Source organism: Haemaphysalis longicornis, unplaced genomic scaffold (genome assembly GCF_048455015.1).
Source record: "Haemaphysalis longicornis isolate Haplotype H1 unplaced genomic scaffold, Haemaphysalis longicornis Haplotype H1 scaffold_7, whole genome shotgun sequence".
Classification (NCBI taxonomy): Eukaryota; Metazoa; Arthropoda; class Arachnida; order Ixodida; family Ixodidae; genus Haemaphysalis; species Haemaphysalis longicornis.
Window position 1 is genome coordinate 144,110,910 of NW_027526422.1, and position 19,764 is coordinate 144,130,673.

The 19,764-nt window shown below is 46.2% G+C and overlaps 1 protein-coding gene across 6 annotated transcripts in view; it reads left to right on the top strand.

Annotated features, from left to right (window-relative positions):
- LOC144147095 (uncharacterized) overlaps positions 1 to 19,764 on the top strand; it is a 364,907-nt gene that overhangs the window by 187,071 nt on the left and 158,072 nt on the right. For all 6 annotated transcript variants that reach the window (XR_013317818.1, XM_077679149.1, XM_077679147.1 and 3 more), the window contains one exon: positions 7,402 to 7,532. Coding sequence is in view for 5 of the 6 variants with exons in the window: in XM_077679149.1 (XP_077535275.1) it covers positions 7,402 to 7,532 (131 nt within the window). In the remaining variant the exon portion in view is untranslated. The remainder of the gene's footprint in view (positions 1 to 7,401; positions 7,533 to 19,764) is intronic.

Here is a 19,764-nt window from a genome sequence, read left to right on the forward strand (position 1 = left end):
CAGTGTCGCATCTAATAAGGGTAGGCAGTCAAGGCTGACAAGGAAAGCAAAGGAAGAAAAAACGTCGTAGGTCGACGCTCGGCGCAACCTTCTAGCTCAACTAAGTAACAATCATCATAATCATCACCAGCTTATCTACGCCCACTGCAAGGCAAAGGTCTCTCCCCTTGATCTCCAATTATCCCAGTCCTGGGCTAACTGAAACCAATTTCTCCCAGCAAACTTCTTGAACTCCTCTACCCATCTAACTGTCGCCACCCCCCCCCCTCTGCCACGCTTGCCTTCTCTAGGGATCCACTTTGTTACCCTTAATGACCAACCGTTATCTTGCCTTCGCATTACATGCCTTGCCCACGTCCACTTATTCTTCTTAACTTCTACGAATATGTCCTTAACACGCGTTTGTTCCCTGACCCACTCCCCTCACGTCTTGTACCTTAATGTTACGCCTATAATCTTCCCTTCCATTTCTCACTGAGTCGTGCTCAAGTTAAGTCGAACCGTCATAGTGAGCCTTCAAGTTTCTGCTCCATATGGAAGTACTGGTGAGACGCAGCTGTCATACACATTATTCTTCAGGGACAATGGTTGCCTTCCATTCATTATCGGAGAATGCCTGCCGAGTGCACTCCACCCCATTCTTAACCTTCTAATTATCTCTGCCTCATGGTTGGGTTCCGGGGTTCCAAGTTGCCTTAAGTAGATATATTCGCACACCCCTTGTACTCCCTCGTCACCTATCCCAAACTGCTTTGCTCTCCCAAGGTTATTGATCATTACTTTAGTTTGTTGCTATTATGTTTTTAGGCCAACGGTTCTACTCTGCTTGTCCAGTGTGGTAAGCGTGCTTTGCAATTCATTTCCCGAGTTTTTTAGCAAGGCATCGTCATCAGCATATCTTAGGTTACTGACTGATTTACATTACCCCTTTCTGCTACCTGTTTCTAATTCAATGTTCTGAATACTTCATGTGTACACGCTGTGAATAACACTTCAGAGACTGTTTCTCCTTGTATGACGCCCTTCCTTATAGGTACTTTGCCTCTCTCCTTGTGGAGGATGATAGTAGCTGTGGAACCATTGTAAATATCCCCTAGTATTCTCACATAAAGCTTGTCTACACCCTGCTTTCGCCATTCTTGAATAAGTGCTGAGAGTTAGAGCGAGTCAAGTGCTTTCTCAGGATCTTTGACGGCTCTAATATAGGGGTTCAGTATACTCCGCACACTTCGCTATTACCTGATTGATCGTGTAAATATCAGCAATTGTTGAATAGCCTTTATGAAACCCTGCTTGTTCTTCATGTTGACTGAAATACAAGGTGGCAGAAGTTCTGTGTGCGATTACCTTGGTAAGTACATTGTCGACGACGGACAGTTGGTTGATCGAGCTATAATTTTCCAAGTCCTTCACGTCACCTTATGCATTAGAATGATGTTCGCGTTCTTCCAAGATTCCAGTACACTCCCGGTCATTAGGCATTGTGTGTAGAGGTTTGCCAGTGTTACTAGTACAATTTGCTCCTCATCCTTCAAGAGGTCCGCTGTTATCTGATCTTCACCAGGTGCTTTGCCCCCTTTCATTTCTTTTAAAGCCTTCCTTCTTCTTCTGTAGTTACTGGTAGGATGTCTACCTCCTGTGAACTACTTCCTCTTCGGTATTATCTTGTATGTCCGGCCTACTGCACAGATCTCTATAAAAATCCTCGGCTACTATGACTATTTTATCCCTCTTTGTAATGACAATGACTTACTTGTCTTGAAGTGCATACATCTTATTTTTGCCCACGCTTGTTCCCTGCTTTCAGACTACCTCCGGTCTTTACAGCATATTCGATCCTCTCCATATTAAACTTCCACGTAACAATACAGCCTCTGGAGTAATCCATCCTCTGGAATGTGCTTCCGTTTGCGCTCCGCTCCATCCTCGCCACTCCACCGCCTGGTGAAATTCCCTACGACGGCATTTGCGCTGCCGTGCTTGCGTACTACGGCTTCCGTACAACCGCCTCCCCCAGCAGCACAAGAGCTGCTCGTAACTTCTGCACATATTTTGCCGCCCCACATAATACCATCTTTTCCATCCAGCACGGCGTGGGCTCCTTCAACTCTTGTCGGTCCCCTGGCCTCCATGTCTAGCGCCGCAGCCGCACCTACAACTACGCGGCCTGCAGACGACGTCATCACGGACGTTCATTGGCGACACACAGGCTCGCCCGCTGCTACAACTCCATTTGAACGCACCGGTGATCGACAGGACCCCGATACAGCGATCTCACAACCTCCTTCGTTGACCACCCCATCGTCCCCTGAGAGCCTTGCCGTAAACTAAATTTAAAGACTGTTGCACCGCAATGCTTCCCCCTCAATGCCATACTGCGACCTCTTTCAAGGGTTGTGGTGATGCATTTCGCAGTGTGACCACCAAATCCTTCACAACCTTTTCTGCCGCTACGCCGTTGTCGCACATACTAAGGACCACAATGTGGACTGAACGCCTCTATGCACTGCAGTCACCGAAATTCATGCGAGACGCGCGTCGTGGCACCCAGCGCTAACCCGGACGACTACACATCTTCCGTTGTCCTTCAGTCAACACCGCATCTGAATTTTGAAGGTTGCGAAAGCACCAACCATAGCGACTACAATTTCGCCTCCCAAAGAACGCAGGAATACCCAAAAGATTGCACTAAAAAGCCAATTGACAACGCAGCTAAACCAACGATAACCGTGAAAGCCTGACATGCCATAAACAGACGCTACCATAAACAGACGCCCAGATGCCATAAACAGACGCCCAACTGCTCGATGTCACCACTACGTGAGCATGGTTTTGCCATTCTGCGCCCACGGTGCCATCGACGCCTCTCCTATCAATCACAAAACGAGCATCGTTACCGGTACTACAGCGGCGCTGACCATCGATGCTTCAGTGCCACATTGACGAACGTCTTTGACACACGCGCAATTGACAACTACAACCGTTTCGAGTTCACGCTCGTCCGCGTTCTGTGACATGAGTGAGTCCCTGTAGCCGCGGTCATAATAGGCGTCGTAGCGCGTTTACATGTTAAACAAGCGCAACGCTACTGCACCCGACTCTATGCTCACCACGTCACGACAAACGGCACAAACCTGCACGTATCGGAATCTCAACGCCCGTATGCACGCGTCGCGAAATGTTGCGCGCAAAGCGACTGTACAACGATCCCGACCATGATGTCTACACTGTGACCGTGGACCATGTAGCTTTCACAGCAGGACTGCTGACTCGTCCGGAGGCTGGTTCACCTTTACTCCCTGCCAAGGCCATCCGATGGTATCTACAGGACGCTCTTACGGACGGACAACATAAGGAACTTGAACATGGAGAGACCCGACCTAATTACCTGTTCTTACCGGTACATAACTAGTTTTTTCGTAGAATTTGTCATACGTTTGCCATAAGAAGGTCCTACGCACTCGGAGGGGGCAGTAGTGGCGTGAACATCATCTATTACAAGCACCACTATCATCATCACAAACGAAATCTTATCGTCATCAGCGCTGTGTAGCCTGACGCGTCAGTATTGCCTCGTTAAAGATGGAACACGACCGTTTGCCTAGGCGGTTGCATGCCCCGCTGCCCACAAGTTCAGGTCACGCTTACACACCCTGAAGAACTCAGGAGGCCTCAGCACGCCGAGTCCGCGTTTCCATCCTAAAAGACTTTGTAAAGGGCAGACGGCCCTGTCCTGTGATTACATTGTGGATATACATGAACCTAAACACTCACATTCACAGGACCTTACAGGGCCAGTTCATGACGTTCGATCATACCTTATGCACAAATTCACAAGTGTGGCTATTGAGGATGAAGAATTTGTTCATCTGGTTGCTTCAATACCGCAGAATATTTGTTCAGGGTGCAGAAAGCTATTACCACTACTGAAATATTTTGAAAGCGAACACAGAAAAACACATGAATAATCCGCATGTGAAAAAAAAACATGCGCGAGTAGAATAGAGGATCATTTCACTGAAACGAGCAAGTTGGGAGGGAAAATTTTTTTCGCCCTGGAAATTCCATTCATTTAAACAAATCCCGGGCCATCTTTATTAACATAAAACCTGGTAAGAGGCGAAGCTTGCACTGTATACGTGTATTCCTTGCGCCTTGGCGTTTTTGCCAATGTAGATGAAACTGTTGGGAGGTAGAAGTACACAGCTTTGCTGTAAAAGTCTCTTGTCTTTGAAGCACGAAGCTCTCTAGCAGGAGACGTAAACAAGTTTCCCTGTGTTTTTTAGTACGCATTACGAAGCGCTCCAGCGCGAGGCGTAAACAAGTGTCGCGGTGCTTTTTAGTACGTGTTACGTCCTAGCGCAAGACCTAAGCGCGTTTCCCGGTGTTTTAGTGCCGTGACTACATGAGACGGCGAATAAGAAGACGACGACAGGAGAGGCCAACAGCCCCAGCCCCTTAAAGCACTCAAAGCACCAGACGATTCCCCCATAACACTACGGCGATTATAAAGATTTCCCTTTGATAGTACAAGTTTGTAGTTTTTTAAGCTGAGCTATTGGGAACAACCGGTTAAATATTAGTTTCAGTAGACGAGTAGAGGTATAGCAAGACACAAGTCTCTATCTTAAAGTCACATTGATTGGTGTGGCGACGCTATTGCTGCAATATTTTAAGCATTACCGAGCATCAGAAGCGTGGTACCTACCATCATCTCTTATGGCTACTAGGAGTGTGCAACAACTCTTTCGTCGCCCCTCATCACGAAAACCACTCATGATGGCAAACTCGCCAGCCTAATCACGAGAAGTCCTAAGAAGTCCGTTGGTGAAGAGCCGAAACATGCGCTCTTTATATTGCTGTGACTCGGCTTATGGCTGTTGATCCGTGTTTTTTCTCCATTAAAATAAACACTGCCCTAGTTATGCCCTCGCTTCAACCACATCCGTATCTAGTTTACTCCAGCTCCCCCATGGATTAAACTGACGCACATGCACGACCACAATCATAAGGCTTTACGTGTATTTGAGGCATTGAATTATTCATTTGGTGATGCGTTCATGCGTGTGCGTTTGTTTATTTGTTTGTTTGTCTCATTGATTTTGAGGGTAAGGAAATGACCGATTAATTAAATTATTTTTATATCCCTACCCTATTATCTGTACCATAATTGATTGATTGACGAATTTATTGATTGATTGATTGATTGAGTATTGATTGCTTGATTGATTGCGGGGTTAAACGCAGCGAAGCTACACAGGCTATGGGGCACGCCCCGTAGTGAAGGGCTCTGGAATTATTTCGACCACCTGGGGATAAAAAACGTGCGGCGAAATATCAATACACTCGCGTCTTTGTTTGGCCTTGTATCATCAAAGCAGCGGTTTCTTTGTTGCCCTTTGGCAGCTGCGGCTTGAGTAGGCATTAGCCGAAACAGAATCTTTAACTTTGCACGCCGGACACATGACAAGCAGCCACACTGTTCACATTGTCGACCCGCTAATTTAAGGGCCAACTGCACTCATATTCATATTTTCTAAATCTAATTTAAATAAGTATTCGGTACTGTTAAAATCACCAATGCGAAATCCTACGTTTCGTTAGCACACAGCACACTAGGTACCGTCGTTCAAAGTAGCTCCGTGCAGACGACGTTTCACCCTTGCGGGGACGTGTCGAAACAAGTTCCGAGCGGCCTGTGACAGAGTTTGCGGAACCTGTCCCGTGGAGCTCCTACTTCTCTGGCGACTTGCACGGCGCTTTCCCAGACGCATAAACGCGTTCGCCCGGGGTTTCTCTGCTACACCACGGTGCTGTACCACCGTCGCCATCACATGTTTCAAAGTAACCGCTTAAGTAGCAACATCCGCCTTTGTTTTCTGTGCAATAAACGGGATTAGGAGACTAAAAGCTATCCACGTGCTTGCGAACGTTGTGGAGCGAGCAAAACGCTTCTTACTTGAGAATAATTCTTCCACTAAAAAACTAGCGCGACACGCACACTTGCGTTACATTTGCCATTTATATTACATCTATCACAGTAAAAAAAACGGATCTTTTATAATATCTTCACTCATCGTCCAATATTTGCGACATTTGGTCTGGCCCAACGGCACCTCCATCCCTTCGACCCTCTTAAACGTTTGACGACCTAGCTGGAGTTGTACACGCGGGTATACACATTTCTGCAACTTTTTCCTCACTCGCTAAGTGAACCAAAATCAGCCTTGCTCGTGGGAACAAATATATCTGCAAAAATATCGGCCGTCGTCATCGGGAAGGGCGAAAGCTAACAAAACTGCACCTCTCAAAAACAATTCACTTGATTTTTTTTTCAATTACAAAATGAAATATCTACTTTTCTGGAGCGCTGGATTTTGTTTACTTGAAAGTAAAATGTTTTCAACAGCACATGTCTCTGATGAAAGTAGAAAAACGTGGTAAATAGGTAACCTTTTCCGTGTTTAAGTGCATCATTTAGCTGTGGAAGCTTCCTTATAGTTTTAAATCCCTTTTATAATTCGATTCTTGATGTTGAACGAGGCGAAAAATATGGGCTGATATTCACGAAGATGTTTGCATGCCATGTATAGTAAAAGTAGGGATTGATATTCGCCCGTGTGTAGTTTATTCCCTTCATAAAAAGCGATGAGACAGCCGAGGCGCCGGCTAACCAAAGCTGCTTTTTGACACCGTACGAGCAACTACTTTTGTAAATCAGGGCCGGCTTTTTTACCCGCAATGCCAAGGATTCCTACAACGGCACTTATTCTCATGGAAATAGAACTATCGTACGGTCTACTTCATTTCGATTGATGGCAACGCGATGTCGGAATTGCGTCTAACTCCATTATCCTGGGCAAATGTTATGAGGAGTCCTCCTGTGGAGATTATAGTGCGAAACGCGATGCTACCACGCGCATTTCAAGGCGGCTCTGAGGGGCTGCCGGTTCGAGCGGGGCCGCTTCCGTTCATTCACCTACGTCACGTCCGGCAGCCGGTAATGGCTGCCTTTTCTATTCAGTTTCGGTTCCGAAAACGCTAATGTCGTGAGCCTTTTGCGTCGCTAGCGTTCATATTTGAAACGTAGTATTGTGCATTTGGCACTGTTTTTGTGTGTACTAATAGGTGAAATTATTTTTACGTTGTCAAAACTTTGAATGCCGTTGGCCTTTAAACTGCAGCATGCCAGGCATGCAGCAGTAAGGGCGGGAGTCGTTACGCATCAGCAACCTGTGTAGCAAGGTGAAATGTCTATCATCACCCCGATTTCGTACCTGTGTTTTGAATTGTGTGTCATCGGTGCTTCCGCGGTAACCCAACTTCATTAAGGTGAATAGCTGATGTTCTCTCGAAGGAAATGTTTCTTGTACCCGAACTAATAGTGGCGCACGTACGCAGACAGCCGAGGCACTTCACGCTGCCTGCTTTTTCGGCATCTGGGATGCAGTCAAATTCCTTCTTGACGAACGTGTGGATTTGCATTCTGAAGACAAAAACGGAAACAATTCCTTGCACTACGCCGCCCACGGGTGAGTGTATTCTGTTATTTTCCACCAGTTAAATGTTTTGCAGGCGAGCCTTTTCTTTTTGGTACAGGTATATACGAGAAACTTTCGAGAGAGTAGACATAAACGTATGTAGCACTGAGCAGAGCATCTGAGTGAACATAAATTACAAACGGCCATGTAGTTTTTTATCTAGATATTGACAAATCTTGGTATTCATTTCTCAAAGTTTAATATTTACCCTTACCAGTATAAAGCAGGGTTGTTGAAAAGAACCTACAATCTATGCTTTCCCATGGAGAGAAAACGTTTCTGCGACCTGCAACTGCTTTCATGAACTATACACCTGTCCGTCTTTCTGACCCAAATTAAGCTGTATTTTACGCATAAGACGATGTAGGAGAAAATGTCCGAGTATATGTTGCTTTCCTGCAGATGTAGTCGAGAGACGATAGTCATCTGCCGCCTTTACCATGTAATCTCTCTGGTGTCCACTCCGCGCCATATAACCCTCGTTTCTTTCTCGCTCCTTTAGTGAATGATTTACTGGAGGTTTCCTCACTTCGTTACCATTTTTGCATCTTTGCACTGCTTGAGCAATATGTGCTGCGGTAGCGTGCACCGTAGTCTCTTTATTTTGTTTGTTGTTCTACCTGAAATTACGCGAGCAGGAAATCCCTTCTTTTTGTGCCTGCTTTTATCTTTCCGACGCTGCAGCACTTTACACCACTTGGAAATGATTACTTTTCCATAATTAAATGTAACACAAACACAACGTTTAATAGAAATTATCATTCTCGGGAAGCCTCGTTAAGTATTTATTATTTGCCTGAAGTGGATCTGACGTTTTTTTTGCTGTACCTTTTTTAATTGCGATAGTATGCCCTTTGGCATAAAGTCCTAAAGATACAAGTTGGCACCTGTTTCCCGGAGGAAGTATGAAGAGTTCTAAAGCAGCCCTAGAACTATTGACTGGGTCCGCCTGTATAATCTACTCTTGGACAAAATTGTTGGGCGGCCTAGTTGGGGCCAGACAGACCGACATACATAGAGACAGACACAGGCGGATACAGAAAGACAGAAAGACAGGCAGACAGACAGGCAGACAGACAGGCAGACAGACAGACAGACAGACAGACAGACAGACAGACAGACAGACAGACAGACAGACAGACAGACAGACAGACAGACAGTGAGACAGACGAAAATATTTGGTTGAAGAACATAAGAAAATCTTTTATCTTTAATGGTAGTCAGGAAAGATAACAAGCTGAGAAACGAAGCAGGAAGAATAATCAGAGCTTCGAAGCTTGTAGGGGTTTCTAGTGAGCACAGTCAGTCTTCATCTGACGTAGCTGTGGTGGCTATATCACAAGGGAAACGTACCTCAATCGCACAAAGAGAACCCAAATTACATAAAAACCAAAATTCAATATAAAATGGACCAAACAACCAGATTGTTATAACTAACATTCATTCATGCTTACTTCTACCACCTCAACAAGCCCTCTGATAAACTATGTAATGGGCTGAAACTAACCTAAAGAGACAAATCCACCCAAATCAAAAAACGCAAACCAAAAGCGAGTGACTGCGTCAGCAACCACGGCATCAATGGTTCTTAATAAAATTATCGAAATCGAAAAACAGACAAAACCGCAAAAGCGCGCAAAAAGAGTGGCTGAAACTAACCTAAAAAACTGTCATGTGAGGGTACGGGAGCCACAAGGAACGGTAATTGAAACACAGGTCACGGACGGAAACATGGGCTTTTTGAGGGATGCATGAAGGAATTACGAAATGCCGGATATACAAAGGTGAATATTTCGGATAGGAGAAAAAGTGAGAACGAAGCAGTAAAAGTATGTTTAGCTATGTAAATGAAACCTGGTCCACTATTATTAGGAGGAGATCTCCCTGCGTGGAGGAGCAGCCTCAATACTGCAATATGCCCTGTACAGCCCGTCGCGTTCATTGGAGGCTGTCTTGACACATAACTTTCACACATTACTAAATCCACTGGACACTCCCTCGCACCGCACATAATGCGCAACATGAGCAAAGGCATTCAAACGCCTTTCTCAGTTTTCATCCTCTCCTCAACCACTCCGCGCTAACGGAGCCCGTAAAGCAGCCATAATCAGCACAACTGCACCACCCATCACTACGGACGAAACAAAAATTTTATGCGGGACCATGATGTGAGCGGACGCCTTTCGCAAGCAACCTCCTCTGTCGCCGCGTTCTCCTCTCCGGTTGCACCAACCCCATGTTTGTGGTAGCATTAGGTGGCTCCTTTTGTCTGCCGGCAAAGTTGGAGCTCCATTGCCGAATCAGCCGTACGATATTTTTCCCCAGCATTGCACTCCCAGCCTCGTATTCTGGAAGTATTACCGCTGAACGAAGCGGTGCGAGAGCAAGATCGCGTGCGCAACAGCAAAGATATGTAAGAGATGCGAGCAGAATTTTACTGATGACATCGTGTTGCTCGCAAGCGCAGCGTACACCATAACATCCTGGTCGTACACGCAACGATATGGCAGAGTGTAACGGGCCTAGCCCGGCGTGGTATTCGCCAGATCTGCTGCAACGATGACGTTTTGCATTTTGTGGGGGGTTACTGCACTATTCCTCTTCCTTTCGAAGCGGTTTGACGGTACCGCCCTATCGGCTATGAGGTTCGCTGTCTGTGAATGGTTTCCCGGGAGTTTGCCCCGTTGATGGTTTTTCTGTGTGTCTGCCAGGTAAAGAGCTCCGGCATATAACTTCGTATCAGGCTACAGCCAAATGAGAAAGTACCCTAGTTCCTCCGTTTTTGGGATGCCATATACAAATCCTAAACACACCTAAAAACCTTATCGGCTCGCTCTGAAAATAGCGTTTCTTCACCTTCCATCGCTCATTATTCCAAAGCCGGCCAATTGCTCTCTCTTTCCGGTTATTGAATATCGAGACGCAGCGCGACTGTTGCTTCGCAATAAGTATTTTTGATCTCAACGTATCTTGAAGGGGCCCTTGAAAAAATACATACAATGCCACAGAAATAAACAGGTAAAGTCGTCAGGTGAACAGCAAACACCACGACACAGGCCTCTCGCTGAGAATCGTATGGTAGATCTGGACATCACACTCGCACTGCACCGCAGCCTCGACAGCTCGCACAGTGTGATTTCTGATATATATCTGACAAAACAAAACGTAATTTGACCTACTAGGGACTTGAAACAAGAAAGAATCACGGCTTTTATCGCGTCACCATACGCCGAGATAACAAGAGAACACCCAGTAAGCACATTATCTTGACATTCAACCACTTTGCACAAACGAACACAATAAACGCCGGCTTCATTCATTTTGTCATTCGGCCGTACATACCGAACCCGTGCCGCTGGATTGAGTGCCAGCTGTTGGGGCATGATGCGAACTCCTGTCGCTGCAGAATAACATGTGACTACTGTGCTGGACATGACCATCTAACAGACAGCAAAAACTGTCACAGACCTCAACAGCCATTTTCTAGAATATGTGAAAGGTAGGAAACCGAAAAAAATGTTTACACTGAAGTGATTCAGAACACGTTCCTGGAGGCGCGAAACAGGTTCGCGTCTTTCTCACAGAGAAACCCACCGACGCAGCTCGCGAGGAGGCACAGCGGCGTTTGATTTCCATTTGATGTCTGGCGTTTGATGTGCTGCCCATGCCCCCCCCCCCCCCCTGGGTTTGTTTGCGGCGGCGAACATCGTCGATCGGGAGCGTTCGCGCTCCCACCGTTCCCATTACCCCTGCCTCTTGTACACCTGAGGGCACTGAGGAGATCGACACGGTGAGACCCGCTGTAGCTCCCGCCTTGGTGCACGCATGAGCCACACGTGGCTCCTGAGACGCCATCGGCGGGGACGACTCGGGAAAAGAGCACCCGAGAGGGTCCTATGTATAGGGAGGATGATCTGTCAGTATCCGTTGGTATGGGCTGCGACGCCAAAATAAACAGAGACGATCAAGAAGCACCCCCAAAAAATCCGTAATAGGAAGGCATATACACTAGAACACACACTGAGAGTCCAGTCGCTCTTAAATGTAACTAATTGCAAGAAACATATTTTTCCAGAGAACTCTTTCGGTCTTCGTAAACATTATAATGTGTACGAGACACCACGCAAAATAGTCAAGTGTCGTGTGTCAACAATACCCTCATCTCAATCATAAACAGACATACTTTGTAATAGTTTTTTTTTCTGGGCACGGCAGTTGCTCAGATATTTTCCTTGCGATTGTTGGGCTCTTTGAGCATTCTACTCTCGTTATGTCCCCATTCGCGCCCTCCTGTGACTGCCCAGTGGCGCACACAAGCCATGCGGCTTATGCGGGGTGGAAGATGTTCTGTATTTTGAAGTGAATAAACATTATTATTATTATTAGTTATATGGTAGGGTATTAGGAAGGACAAGAATGGCTGCACCAACTCTGTGGGCTGTCTTGCCATCGTCCCCCGAAAATATTTGCTACAGCGTAATTTGGAAAACTGTCATTGTTGAGTCTGTATAAATGCGTATATTTATAGAATTTTAAATGTATTTTCCTCTTTCAACGCAAATTATTTCAAGGTATTTAACCCTGATTACGAGGATAGGATTGATCAGCCGCTCTAATATTTCATAATTATAGTTAGAGTCTACGCCCACAATTTCAACTCTCGGGCTCTTCCCCCCCCCGCAAATCCGATGTCGTCTCATCCAATTATTCTCACCATCATCGGCACCATGCCTTAAAAAAAAACAGCCTACATACCGTTATATACGACACACCACGTATCCAGGATTAGACTTGGCTATTGGGCTGCAGTTTTATTTATATCTCTTGAGTAGGACGAAGGCACCAACCAAATAGAAACGACTACTTTCCTAACAAAATACCAAGCACAGGCAAAGAAAGAAACGACTTACCTTCCAATCATACCGTTCAATGAAGCGAGATCTGACTGGAATATATCTACGGAAACATCTAACCTCCACAACACACCTATAAAACACCTACACGTTAAATAACAAGACAACTCGACACGGAGCACTTCCCCGATTCCGTTGAAAGAAAAGCTCATTCCACAGCCGCCCGGTGCCCCACGCTACCCAATTCGCCTTGGTGGAAGAAGGAGTGAAGCCGGGCGCGAAAGGCCAAAAAGGCGTAAATATCCTTCTCTAGTCTCACCACATTACATAACCTCATATCTTTTACACGTGCAATGCTCTTGGGAAACATGTGCGCCGCTAGCTAAGAAGAGCGAGTTGGTGCACCTAAAATTCATAAACTCATACATAGACACACGCTAAGCCAGGACGCCAATACGTAAACTTTGAAGGAGCCCCTTTAAGCGTAAAAGGTTCGCCAGCCCGAACCCGCCCTACGAAGCAACGCCGACCCGCAAGAAAACAAATCACCTATTAATTCTGGGAAAACAAAGACGGAATAAACTAATAAAGTAAGTTAGGAGCCACTATTACGCGAGAAGCTGGTAAAGAATATATTGCGGCAAATTAGGCGATCCATGTACAGCAAGTTAGGGCATGGTGCTGTACACTCACGACAGTTTCTTAAGTCACTTGTGCCATCGTCAGGCGAAGAACGTCCACCGTGGACGCTGGTTGCTCCTGGCTGTCCGGGCGTCATAATTATGGCTCGTCACCCCCAGTCAATCCCGTCGCTACACAAGGGCAATTTGTTCGAGCTACCAGGTCCACTTGCGCATGTACCGGCTTGACCCGCACTTCGCCTCTCACCCCCACCGTTGTGTTCGCAGCACACTCACTATACCGAGTCACCCGACAACGCAGGACACAGGGCACATCGGACCTCACGGGCCAACACAACGCACTTAGACCGCACGGGACAGCACAACGGGGGGGAGGGGGGGTCATAACATAACGTAAAGTATCCTGTGATAAAAACCTTTGTGTGGTAAGCATAAGTCAAACACTTCGTAACACTCCCTGTTTTGACGTAGTGAGCTGAAAGTTGCTCTGAGCACTTTTATGATTTCAAGAAAAGATGCAGACAACATTAAATACAGTGGATACAACTGCACGGAGGCACTCTTGAAACAACGGTAAACGTTACAACTAATAATGGTTTTCGAGGCGCCTTCTTAGGTCTTGTAGGGAGGCCATATAGGTGTCCTTTGTCAAGAAGCAAATGAACCCTACTTTATGCAAAAGGTATTGTCACATTGCGCTCTGAAGCTCCTAGCGCAAGTTTTTTGAAAGATAATTAACGGGGCACCTGGGCACTTTTTAAAGTAAAGTGGACTTGTCGACAGCCACTAGGCAGGTTTAATGGCGGGGCGATCCACAAAAGATGACCTCGTGCACCTTGAATCGTGCAATGAAGATGCCTTTCATTGACAATTTATCTGTTGCTTCCATATTAAAAGTAATAAATGAACCCTGCAACACTTTTGAGCAGTGCAAGGAAATCAGTGCGGCGTTTAGATTAAACTGCCAGGAATACCTGAGCCAAATATTGCACCTGCACCTGAAGCTGTGAGTGCAGGAATCGCTGAAAAAGATTCGAAAAAATCTACCGCACTCTCTTCAATTTTCCTCATTATGCACCCCTGGCATGGCCGAAATGACGTCATTGCGGCCACGGCTATCCTTATGCTGTCGCTGCAAAGCTTCGTGGCTTATTTCTCGCATTTCCTCTGATGATCCACCGTCGTTGGCACTGTGTACCAACCTCTTCATTGCCTGAACCTGTACGCAAAGTTCTGGCTTTTCTTTTCCGTTTTGAGTGCGCGCGGAGTTTTAGGGACGAACTTAGTATTCCCCTTTAAACCTGATCACTAGACCAACAAACGTTGATTAACGTGAAAACTTGGGCGAGTTGGTTATGCATGTTGAACCACAGCGCAAACGACGACACAAAAGACGATAGCAAGAGGACACACGAAGCGCTGACTTACAACTAGATCTTATTTTATCCAACGGTGCCAAATATAAACAAAATTGAAGAAAACAAAACATAATAACCACACGAAAAACACACATGCAAAAAACGGCATGACTAACCACACAGTTAACCGTTATCGGCCCGTGTCCTTTTGAGGCTATACTTTGAGGCTATTCTATAATTGAGACTATACTGACGCAATTCTCACCCAGGCGTACAATCTCAGCGGCCTCTATAATTTCCCGAAAGGGTTATGGTTTGGGCTGGTTGGTGATGCATATTTGGAACTGAAAGCGCAAATTAGACACGGATGAAAAAGGTGACAACAGGGCGAGCGCTCGTCATGTTGTCCGCTTTCTTTGTCCGTGTCTAATGTGCGCTTTCAGTTCCCAATAATTTCCCGAGTAAGCGTATTCACATTTGTGTCGATAACGCGGCAATCTTCAAACAGCGCTCGCAGCTGCATGTGTCCCAATGAGTGGCGAGATGACCAGTCGTTTTATTTTTAACGTTATTATGGTGCTCCCGCAGGCGATCATTGAGGCATCTTCCGGTCTGTCCGATATACCTTTTTCCACATTTTAACGGCAGGTCATAAACTACGCCTTCAACGCAATCAACGAAGTCCGATCTGTACTTTATGTGACACGGGGACTTTTCCCTCCACCAACCGTGGTTCATGCTGCAGAGGGCCGATAGTTTCTTTGGGGCAGAAAAGCACGCGTGTATGCCCGCTCTGTTAGCTATCCTTCTTAAGTTGTACGACAAATCATGAAGGTGCGGAATCACAGCCACTTTTCCCTTAGGCCTTTGTTGTTGGTCTTGTGGCTGCGAGCCCCACAACTACTGCTTTACGGCCTTAAGCATACCTTCTGCAACAGAGGCCAACACGTGTCTAGGGTAGCCTGAATCTAAAAGGCCCGTCGTCTGCGCTCTGAAGCTGGCTTCCGCATTGTGGGCACAAGATTTTTTGAGAGCATTTGAAAAACAGAGTCGCTTCCGCATTGTGGGCACAAGATTTTTTGAGAGCATTTGAAAAACAAAGTCGGAGAATGCCTCTCTTCACCAATTTTTAATGTGCCGACGAAAAGGGCAACAGCGCTTTTGAACATCTCGGCGCTTTTGAACATCTGACCAAGGGAAAAAACAACCTAAGATCTAGTAACCTCATAGAATTGCAAAAAGGTGTTTCATGAGTTAGTGTCAAAGGTTTCATGCAAGCTTGAAAAATCCCAAGACACTCGCGATCTGCTGATCGAGACATTCGAGGCTACAGTTGAGTATGACTAAAAAATCATCCATCTACGTACCGGGAAATCGCCAGCACACTGCACTCTGAAAGGCAACTAGATACAGCTATACCATAAAGTGCTAATACTAAATTGCTCAGTTCCGGGTAAATACCTGATATTATGCAAATGCCGCCTTTCTGGAGAAGAATTGTATCTTCTCATGCCACAAACGTTGATCTCAGGTACAGCGACAACAATTCAAGAAAACCGCCAACACTAACTCCTGCCGCGTTTTGAAATGGGGCTGCTTCAAAGCGGTCTATGCAGTCTTCAGTGCAACTTAGTATTTTTTGTTTCGGCAGGGAATACTACAAATCTTTTATATCGATCGAAAAGACACTGTGGGGCATGCCAGAGTGGCAGATCAAGAATTCCACCACGGGAAAAGAATTCCTGATAAGAAAAGGGTCTTCTACGCGAAGCAAGCTGAACTGTTCCTGTAAAAACATGGCGAGGGCTTTCCGCCAGATAATATTTTCCGAAACAATAGCTAGAAAAGGGCAATCGATTTTGTACGTCTTCACAGAGAAGAACAACTCTAGGGTAGAATTTTTGCTCATGTCAATTTCTGAGCTAGTTGTCCCAGTTCAAGCCTATTTCACAGTTTCTCAGTTTCAGCTTGGACAGGGCCCAGTTCGACATCTTTGGCGCGGACGAAAATGCCGTAATTACATCCACACCTTTTGTGACGTATACTTTACTAGGCAAAACTGCAAAACCTCCCTCCTTGTCAGCTGTAAGCAACTTAAGCTCGTGCTTATTCAAAGAAGAGCAAATGCGTGTAAAAGATGGCGCAGTTCACGCGAGTTTGCACCGTGAAAGTACGTCCATACCTACGGAAACACACCTGTCACTAGCGCCGTAAGGAGCACGCCGAGACACTTGGCGGACTATGGTTAGCAGTTCCTCAGGGAACTTCTTGGGCTCGACGAGAAATATGGGGCCGTGGTTCAGGAAGCGCCTCATGTGGTCCATAAATGTGCCCTGGTACTGAGCGATTTGGTGCTAGCACATTACGGTATAGCTGTGTCTAGTTGCCTTTCAGAGTGCAATGTGCTGAAGAGTTTCCGGTCGTGGATACTGTTTTAGTCATACTCAATTGCAACCTCAAATGTCTCGATCAGCAGATCTCGAGTGTCTTGGCGATTTTTCAAGCTTGCATGAAACCTTTGACACTCACGCATGAAACACCTGCTTGCACTTCTATCCGGTTTGTAGATCTTAGGTTGTTTTTTCCCTTGGTCATGTCTGCTGGACTTACGAACTGAGATGTTCAAAAGCACTGTTGCCCTTTACGTCAGCACATTCAAAATTGGTGAAGAGAGGCACTGTCCGACTCTGTTTTTCAAATCCTCTCAAAAAATCTTGTGGCCACAATGCGGAAGCCAGCTTCAGAGCGCAGACGACGCGCCTTTTAGGTTCAGGCTACTCTAGAGACGTGTTGGCCTCTGTTGCAGAAGGTATGCTTAAGGCCGTAAAGCAGGAGTTGTGGAGCTCGCAGCCACAAGACCAACAACAAAGGCCTAAGGGAAAAGTGGCTGTGATCCCACACCTTCATGATTTGTCGCACAACTTAAGAAGGATAGCGAACAGAGCGGGCATACACGCGTGCTTTTCTGCCCCAAAGAAACTATCGGCCCTCTGCAGCATGAACCACGGTTGGTGGAGGGAAAAGTCCCCGTGTCACATAGACCACAGATCGGACTACGTTGATTGCGTTGAAGGCGTAGTTTATGACCTGCCTTGAAAATGTGGAAAAAGGTATATCGGACAGACCGGAAGATGCCTCAATGATCACCTGCGGGAGCACCATAATAACGTTAAAAATAAAACGACTGCTCATCTCGCCACTCACTGGGACACATGTGGCTGCGAGCGGTGTTTGAAGATTGCCGCGTCATCGGCGGAAACGAGAATACGCTGACTTGGGAAATTATAGAAGCTGCTGACATTGAACGCCAGGGTGAGCATTGAGTCAGTATAGCCTCAATTTCACTCTCGAAGAAAGAGATAGGCTATCTAAAGGGACACGTGCCGATAACGGCTAACTGTGTGATTGGTTCTATGCCTTTGTCATGCCGTTTGTTTCATGTGTGTTTTTTCATGTGTTTTTCATGTTTTGTTTTCTTCAATTTCGTTTATATTTGGCGCCGTTGGAGAAACTAAAATCCAAATGTAAGTCAGCGCTTCGTGTGTCTTTTTGCTATCGTTCTTTGTGTCATTGTTTGCACTGTGGTTCAAAACGTTTAATGCATCAAAAACGGCGTACCAGCCGGAGCGCGCTTTTGCGAGCAGGCAGCCCTGCCAGCTTTCTGTGGCACCAGACCGCAAATAGGCCCCTCTACGTTTCGGACGAAAGGATAAAACACCCCATCCTCTGATTTATCGAACGCCGCCGAAGAGTATGCCGCGAGCCGCCTGGCAATCATGGAAAGATAATGCGTTTTTCTTCGCGTTGCCAGCGTTCGAGTTGATGGGGAACAATTGTGCGCGATTTCCCATCGTGCGTAATGTTTGTAATAGTGAACGCATTTTCATAACTCTTTTGGGAGCAGATTTCTCGGACAATAGACTTTACCCCAAAATACATTCCTAGTAGTCGATAGTAAGTGCTGCAAGGCCCTTTTAAATGTAACTTCCACCAGTTATATATTCTGGAAGTGCAGAGGATTACACGATCGTGGCGTAGGAGGTACTCGGCATGCAATGGTACGCATTAGTATAGATCGCGTTAAGAAGTGCATTAAAAGAGCTGCCAACTGCCCAATGGATATTTTATTGGCAAGAGAGCGTGGTGAAAGTGAAATGAATCGAGTAAGCTTCGTTGCATTGATAATGATATTTGGGAGGGGAAAAACACTATATGAGAAGTACGAGGGCGAGATATAATCCATACCTACGTTTCAGGGCTTACGTTTGGACGATGTTTTCAATGAAGCCAGCAGTAGCCGGACCAATTTGGATCACTATTTAACAGCAGCAGTAAAACATGGAGCCTAATTAAGCCTATTCGCCATAATAGGAACACAGTCCTGCGATTTAAAACTGTATGTCGAACATGTCGCCCATTTGGTTGGTGTCACCTTTGCATTATTGCCTATTTAGGTGCATTTTTTTGAAAAAGCCCCTCGAGCTTTGACACAAAACTGAATTTTTGACACAGACTAACGGAACTTTGACACAGAATAACTGAATTTTTACAAAAAGACGACACCGCAGATATATGGATAGAAAAACTTTCTTGGACAATCCAGCCAAGACGATGGGCTGACCGATGATATGGGCCTGACAACGACAGCGGTAGCTGTACTCCTCAACGAGTTTTGGATCCCCGCACTTTAGCTGCCCAGCGCACCCTCCCACCACTCGTCACACCCTATGGAGAGGAAGCGATAAGTAGGACCTGCCCTCATCAAGTGTGACATGGTGATTAGAGCACTGCACGAAGGCCACTTGGGGGAAGGAAATAGTATGGGATGGATATGCTGGAGTACTGCACGACACTGAAGTGTATCGGTCTGTAAGAGCCGCCACGTGTGTTGCTGAGATTTATTAAGTGTGGTCATACGCGGCGGAAACGCGCGTCGGGCGAGACGGTAGTGTGTGACGAAGTCGTGATACTTGAGGTGGTTATCTCGATGCGATCTGGATCCGGGTCAAAATCATAAGAATGGGACCTGATGGGATGGGGAGTTCTCGAGCAGTAGTGGGGGCCGCCTCGATACCCTTCAATTGGGTGTGGGCTGGGGTTCACGTCAGCTCCATTGGTGTGGTGGGTGGATTGTTGGAGAGTATTTGGAGGGCCCGCGGGGTTATTATTTCCCGAGATAAAAGTTGAATGGCACTCTTCGAATCAGAGATTAGAATTCCGGGTAGTGGCCCTTGTGTTAAGGCAAGTGAAATCGTGGACTATTCCGCTGTCACATGACAGGGGATACGCACGGAGAGAGGTGACAGGGGGATGCCCACTTTTGGAGTCTCGGCAGGCAAAAATTGTCCTTATAATCAAACCGGAGAAGCCG